The 7907-nt window shown below is 37.4% G+C and overlaps 1 protein-coding gene across 1 annotated transcript; it reads left to right on the plus strand.

The window, feature by feature from the left end:
• Positions 1 to 346: 346 nt before the first annotated feature.
• Positions 347 to 1795, plus strand: LOC113295302 (pachytene checkpoint protein 2 homolog; the record flags this gene model as incomplete). The annotated part of the gene is made up of 8 exons (XM_026543651.1): positions 347 to 406; positions 509 to 578; positions 693 to 763; positions 846 to 936; positions 1170 to 1297; positions 1439 to 1561; positions 1666 to 1692; positions 1787 to 1795. Coding segments are annotated over 8 exons (579 nt in total), but the record flags the coding sequence as incomplete, so codon positions are not given.
• Between the last annotated feature and the right edge of the window lie 6112 nt (positions 1796 to 7907).

A 7907-nucleotide genomic window follows, 5' to 3' on the forward strand; every position in this document is an offset into this window, starting at 1 on the left:
CTCTTATTTTTTATATATTCGTCACCTATTCTTGTATGCAATTGAGTTTTTGCCACTTTTTTGACATGCAGTTCAGCTTTTAGTTGATGAATCCACAGTACGTATATGTCAAACTGATATAAACTTCTTCTGATTCTGTTTTATTCAGAGTTTTGTCACTTTTTTTGGTTTGATCCATGAGTACGTATGTGAAATACTGAAATATGTACTTTGATTTTTGATTCGGTTATATTCATGGATTCATCATTTCTTGACATGTAATTGAGTTTTTAGTTTATGAATCTGTAATATGTATATATATGACGTAGTGATAGAAACTTCTTTTGATTCTGTTTTATTCTGCCAATTGGTTGAGGTTAATGCACATTCTTTATTCAGTAAATGGTTCTCTGAAAGTGGTAAATTGGTATGTACATTTGCTCTTCAACTACTTCACTGAACTTCCAATTAAATGTAAAGAAATCATAGTCTTTTGAAATTCAATCTTTGTTCAAATTGTTTTAATCAGGTTGCGAAACTTTTTCAAAAAATCCAAGAGATGGTAGAGGAAGATAACAGCCTGGTATTTGTTTTGATTGGTGAGCATATCTTCACCCATCCACATTATTGTACTTTCTGCTAGGTTCTTGCACAAACTCTTTTGCTAACTTATTTTGACAATATGTAGTAACAACCTTTCTTTTGCTTTGTAGATGAAGTTGAAAGCTTAGCTGCTGCTCGAAATGCTGCTTTGTCTGGATCCGAACCTTCTGACTCGATTAGGGTATCATAACTTCTCTGAACTGGGATCACAAAGTAATCTAATGCACTTTATAGCCATGTAACGTAAGTTGTATTATATTCAGGTTGTGAATGCTTTACTCACTCGGATGGATAAATTAAAATCCTCGCCTAACGTCATCATCCTAACAACTTCAAATATTACAGCTGCAATAGGTACGCCTGCAATGAATCAGTACATTCTTTTTATTAACTATAGATGCTCCCAAAAGTTTCATTTTTCCTGCCAGGAAAGACTTTAATTTCTGGAGTAGCCCGTATGTAGCATTTAAGAATCCTTTTATCGTGAGACCCAGCCAGTTTTTTCGAGATCTAGAATAGAAATCTGTGTTCTATACGCATCTTTGTTAAAGGTGGAATCTATAGACTGACTATGGTTTAGATTTCAGATATTGTCTTTGTCGATAGGGCAGATATTAAGGCCTATGTGGGGCCTCCAACCCTTCAATCAAGGTATGAGATACTAAGGTCGTGCATCCAGGAACTGATTCGAACTAAAATTTTGACAGATCAACAGGTAATGTTTCCTTTTCCTCATTCACCTAATTGTTGATAAGCGTGACTTCAGAATTTCTAGATTATTTGGAGAGACACTGCGGTTCAGTCTGCCAAAGGTCCACTTACTAGCTTGTGTTTATCCACGTTTCTGTTGTTCTAGGAACCACTCATTCTTCCAAGTTTTGCAAGTGTAGGAGAGAAGCTGAATGCACCCAGCATAAACGAGAGTCTGGGTCCACTTGAATTGGCTAAGCAATTGTTGGAAGCCTCGGAAATTTGTGAGGTCAGAGATCAACAAATAATTCTTAAAATCCATATGATGAGTAACTAATCCAAATTTGATTACCTAATAATACTTAAATGATTTTGGATTCTTTGTTATTTCAGGGATATATACTCAAATTTGTAAACAGTGTAATAGATATGTACTCAGATTTGTAAACAGTGTAGCAGATATGTACTCAAATTTGTGGTCATTTCCATGTTTTAATTAAATTTGGACCTCCAGATAAAATAAAATCCCGATTTGGTATAAACAGTGTTGCAGATATGTTCTTATGACCGTTTCAGCGGTTTTAGTACGGGAAACAAAACCGTAAGAATGTGTTGCATTCTTCACACGTGTTTAGCTCTAGGGTAATGTGGTCATTTTGCTTGTTTAAAATAATTATGGACCTAGTGATAAGTCTAAAATCCGGTTGGACCCTAGTATAACTAACTTATTGGGCCTAGGACCAACCAACAAATTTTCCTTACGATAATTAAGATTTGGTGCAACGGATAATCTGATGCACAACGGATATTAACGTTATTAACTGCGCAATGTCTATATCCGTTGCACACTTCCTTAAACGAAGCATTGCTAAAATCAGGATATGGTGATTTTTCTGTCTTTGTCGCCTAAACAAGCGTGGAATGTAGGATCCACGAGAATTACCATGTAATCTGCTGACAAGAAGCATGCGCTTGGATCCAAAAGATCTAATCATGTTGTTTAAAAAAAATAAAAATAAAAGTTAAAAGTTTATTATGGTTCAATGTAATCGACCACTGGTTCCCTTATATATGTCAGCTGAGTTGATCTAGAATTAGGATTATCGACCACTGGTTCCCTTGTATATGCCAGTTGTGTTGATATTAGTCAGACCAGTATCTCAGTACATTAGGATAGGTTCATCTTGGCAGTGGCCTTCAGACAGATATGGGAAACACCGTTCACCTTAGTCAACATCAAAACCATCTATTTTTTCTCTATATCCATCATCTTAATCTATCCATGTGATTTGTTGACTCTGGATATTGATGTCCATAGTGCGACTATCTGAGTAGAGCTCTGTCACTTATATATGAATTTTAGTATGCTTAAGTGCAAACTCTTGTATAACAATTGGAATTTCGCATCAGGGTACTTCCTCTTGTAATCAATGAGAGTATGCCAACCAAGAAGATTCTTTAGTTCCTTCCAAGGTTTTGCGCAGATAACTAGGGTCTGGAGTAAAGGTTTTGTGGGTATATATGGATATGATTTTCAATGTTGTTGTAGTAATAAGATTCGTTCAAGACTTGTGAAAGCAATAGATTTTAGACTTAATTTTAAATAAAAAAATATATGAAACTTAAATAAAAGTGATATGAAAAATATGGAGAAGACTGGGGCTATGGATTCCACTAATTACCAATATCAAAGTGATTTATATTCTCTAATTATAATTATGCAAATACTTCATTCAAATTGATTCTTAATATTGCAAAAGTTGATTTTTTAGAAATAACAATTGTAAATCGAAAGTATGGGACATCAAAACCCTAGGCTAGCATGCTCCATCAATTGAAATAACAATTGTTTAACAAAAACCATTTTATCTATTTATTTATCAAGGAAAATAATCATATAATAATTGCATAAATTAGATAAAATAGAGATTACCATATTTCATTGGCGAAATAGCTTCCTCCGTCGCCCCAGAGGATGGGTTTAGCTCATCATTATGTAAACTTGCTAAAAATATTGATTCATGCTCAAAATTTGTTTACAAAGATGAAATGGAGAGAAAATAATGAAAATCGGGTGTTTGCAACGTTTATAATTGTTGCAAAACACTGTAACAAAGAACTATAAAATTGAATTGTTGTTGTTGTTGTATCTCTGCGACCCTCGTGTGACTGTCGTTGTCACTGTAGCATGAACGACTGCCTCTGGTGGTCTTTTGTTCTTCGTGTTCTTCAGCAGCAGCAGAAATGGTGGTTCTCTGATGCAATTTTTTTCTCTTCTGTTGTTTCTCTCCGCATCTCCCTAACTCTCTACTGATCCTCTACACCTTTTATAGCCTTTCATGCACAAGAAATCTCCTTCATAACTACGAATGATTCTTCATTACTCGGCATTAAGGAAAATATTCTCGGGAATATTTTCTTACTTTTTTTTTTAACTTCCGAGCCTTGATTTGATCCAAACGCACTCCTTACACGCTCCAAAATATGTTTACAAGGCTGTATACCCGTGCAGGGCTGATATCTTCACGCCACATCCACCAGAAAAACCGTATTTTGTTCACTCCTCTGTTTTCTTCCAAACGAGATTTTAGCCAATTTTAACCGAAAATATCAATCATACCATGTCTGTTACGCTCCATAAGATCATCCCCATGAATAACAGCCATTGAATCTCTTCCTAAGATGTCTAGAAATCGAATCATAATTATGTTCTTCACTGCCAATATTTCCCGCCACAACACGTTTTCAACTGAAGAAGAAGGGGTGTCCCCCTATCCTGAACTGGGGTGCGAATAGCAGGTGTCCAACTGAGGTGCCTCTTAACCAATAGTGAGAGTCTGAATAACAATTGTCCTCCGGGGGTGCTTTGAGCAACTTTTCGAGCCGAATTTTCCAACAATATTTATTTCTAAAAAAATACCTACAAACACACAAAACACCATAATAAGTACGAAATCGAGTACTCACAATACGGAACATTGAAGACAAATTAGACACATAAATGCGTCTATCAAATACCCCCAAACTTATTATTTGCTAGTCCTCGAGCAAATATAATCTAGAAAATAAAAATGACTACACTTAGCACGTGCAACAAGCCGTTAAACCACTAGGTGGCCTAGTGGCGAAGTGTTGTCTCCGGAGGGTTTACCAGAGGTGCACCCACAAAACCTTTACTCCAGACCCTAGCTATCTACGCAGAACCTTGGAAAGCACTAAAGAATCTCCTTGGTTGGCATACTCTCATTGACTACAGGACGAAGTACCCTGATGCGAAATTCCAATTGATGTACACGAGTTTGCATTTAGCATGCTAAAATTCATATATAAGTGACAGAGCTCTACTCAGATAGTTTATGTACATCATAACTGGAGTCAACCAATCATATGAAAAGATGAAGAAGATGGATAAAGAGATGGTTAAAAGTGAACGGTGTTTCCCATATCTGTCTGAAGGCCTCTGCCAAGGTTAACCTATCCTAATGGACTGAGATACCGGTCTGACTAATATCAACACAACTGGCATATACAAGGGGACCAGTGGTCGATAAACCTAACTCTAGGTCAACACAACTGGCATATACAAGGGCACCAGTGGTCGAATTTATTGAATTTATTTCGGTTGGTCTAATGGTATGGTCTCTTTTTTTTTTTTTTTTTTGTGGTATCTCAATCACTCTATTTCACTCTAGCAATGGTAACAACTTGAATCGTGTGCCCCAACAAATCACTTAAAAAAATAAAAACAGAAGGATTAGGATTCAACGAGATATGGCGAAACTACCATGTTTTTTTTTAATTCTAACACCTGAGATCTGTGCTTTTATGAATAGACTCTTTAGATGTTTCCATCTAATCAGATTGGTTCCTCAACTCCTACAACCAAAATGTTCCCATCCACTTAGATTGGTTAGTGCCAACCTTAATAAGCATAAATTTCTAGGCTCTGGAGTTTATTTATTGCATATAAAAGCTAACAAAAAGTTTCTTCCCCACCCCAAACTTAAATTTAACATTGTCCTCAATGTTTCTAATGAAAGAGCAATACCAAATAGTAAGGTAACATGAGGAATTAGTAAAGAGAGAAGTCGGAAAGTAACATACAATCGCCTCGATGGTCAATCAGGGGTAAACATGGTCCTCCAGAGGGACCTCCTCAATATCACCTATAGGAAAGGGCTCTAAAAAGGGTTTCAATCTCTGACCGTTAACCTTCGAAGAACTACTACCATCCGGTGTCTCGATCTCAACAGCTCCATGAGGAAAGACAGTGCGAACAATAAAAGGACCCGTCCACCGAGAACGTAACTTCCCAGGGAAAAGATGCAAGCGGGTATCATACAGAAGAAATTTTTGACCTGGAGAAAATGACTTTCTTAAGATATTTATATCATGCACAAGTTTCATTTTGTTCTTATACTCCTTAGCACTACCGTATGCATCTCTACGAATCTCTTCCAACTCATTGAGCTGGAGTTTCCTATGGGCTCCTGCCTTGTCGAGTGAAAAATCTAGCTGCTTAACAGCCCAATAAGCTCTATGTTCTAACTCAACAGGTAAGTGACATGCCTTGCCATAAACAAGCCGATAAGGCGACATTCCAATGGGGGTCTTAAACGCAGTACGGTAAGCCCATAAGGCATCAGTAAGCCTAGACGACCAGTCTTTCCGATTAGGATTAACTGTTTTCTCTAATATACGTTTTATCTCCCGATTGTAAACTTCTACCTGACCAGTAGTCTGTGGATGATACGGGGTAGCTACCTTATGTGGAATACCATATTTTTTCATCAAAAGCCTAAAAGGTCCATTACAAAAGTGCGACCCTCCATCACTAATTATAGCTCACAGAGTACCAAAACGTGTAAGTATATTATTTTTCAAGAACTCAATCACAACCCTATGGTCATTGGTTTTACACGCAGCCGCCTCAATCCACTTAGATACATAGTCTACAGCGACAAGGATGTATAAGTTACCAAAAGAATTAGGAAACGGACCCATAAAGTCAATACCCCACACGTCAAAGATCTCCACAACTAAAATAGGGTTCAAGGGAATCATGTTCCTACGGGAAATGGTTCCTAATTTCTGGCAACGTTCACAAGTCACACAGTAACTATGGGAGTCTTTAAACAACGAAGGCCAATAGAATCCACACTGCAATATCTTAGCAGCAGTTTTCTTAGCACTAAAGTGACCCCCACAAGCATGATCATGACAAAAGGAAATAATACTGGACTGGTCACTCTCAGGTATACATCTCCTAATAATCTGGTCTGGACAATACTTAAACAAATAAGGATCATCCCAAAAGAAGTGCTTAACCTCAGCTAAAAACCTAGAACGATCTTGTTTATCCCAATGTTGGGGCATTCAACCAGTAACAAGATAGTTCACTATATTCGCATACCAAGGTAATTGGGTAACAAAGAACAATTGTTCATCAGGAAAGTTATCCCTTATAGGAAGGGAATCATCAGGGGAACTAACAACTAGCCTAGACAAGTGGTATGCTACAACATTTTCGGCACCCTTTTTGTCTCTAATATCTGGAGAAAACTCTTGCAACAAAAGGATCCACCTAATCAATCTAGGTTTTGTATCCTTCTTAGACAAAAGATATTTCAAAGCAGCATGATCAGTATATATGATGATCTTAGAACCTAAGAGATAGGGTCTAAACTTGTCTAAGGCAAACACAATGGCTAACAGTTCCTTCTCGGTATTGGTATAGTTCAACTGGGCATCATTCAGAGTTTTGCTAGCATAGTAAATCACATGAACTAATTTGTTTTCTTGATGACCTAGCACAACACCAATAGCATAATCTGAAGCATCACACATGATCTCAAAGGGTAGGTTCCAGTTGGGTGCCTGGGCTATGGGGGCGGTAGTGAGTAAATTCTTAAGATTCTCAAAAGCCTCTAAACAAGCATCATCAAAGACAAACTTAACATCTTTTGCAAGCAAATTGCAAAGAGGTCTAGAAATTAGGCTAAAATCCTTAATGAATCGACGATAAAAACCTGCATGCCCTAAGAATGACCTAATATATCTTACGGTTTTTGGGACCTGTAAAGTCTTAATAAGGTCAACTTTGACTTTATCTACCTCTACACCCTTAGAATATACGATATGCCTTAAAACAATTCCTGAACGAACCATGAAGTGACATTTCTCCCAATTAAGCAGTAAATTTTTTTCCTTACACCTAGTCAACACTAGTGACAAATGATGCAAGCACTCATCGAAAGATGAACCAAACACTGAAAAATCATCCATAAAGACCTCTAAGAACCGTTCTACCATGTCAGAAAATATGCTCATCATGCAAAGCTGAAAAGTCGCAGGGGCATTACAAAGCCCGAAAGGCATGCGTCTATACGCAAAGGTACCAAAGGGACAGGTAAAAGTGGTTTTCTCCTAGTCTTCTGGGGCAATAACGATCTGATTATATCTAGAGTATCCATCTAAAAAGCAGTAGTGACTATGTCCAGTTAATCTCTCTAGCATCTGGTCGATGAAGGGAAGGGGAAAGTGGTCCTTCCTAATGACCTTGTTCAATTTCCTATAGTCAATACAAACACGCCAACCCGTGGTCACTCGGCTCGGGATTAACTCATTGTTATCAT

This window comes from Papaver somniferum, chromosome 7 (assembly GCF_003573695.1).
Source record: "Papaver somniferum cultivar HN1 chromosome 7, ASM357369v1, whole genome shotgun sequence".
Taxonomy (NCBI): domain Eukaryota; kingdom Viridiplantae; phylum Streptophyta; class Magnoliopsida; order Ranunculales; family Papaveraceae; genus Papaver; species Papaver somniferum.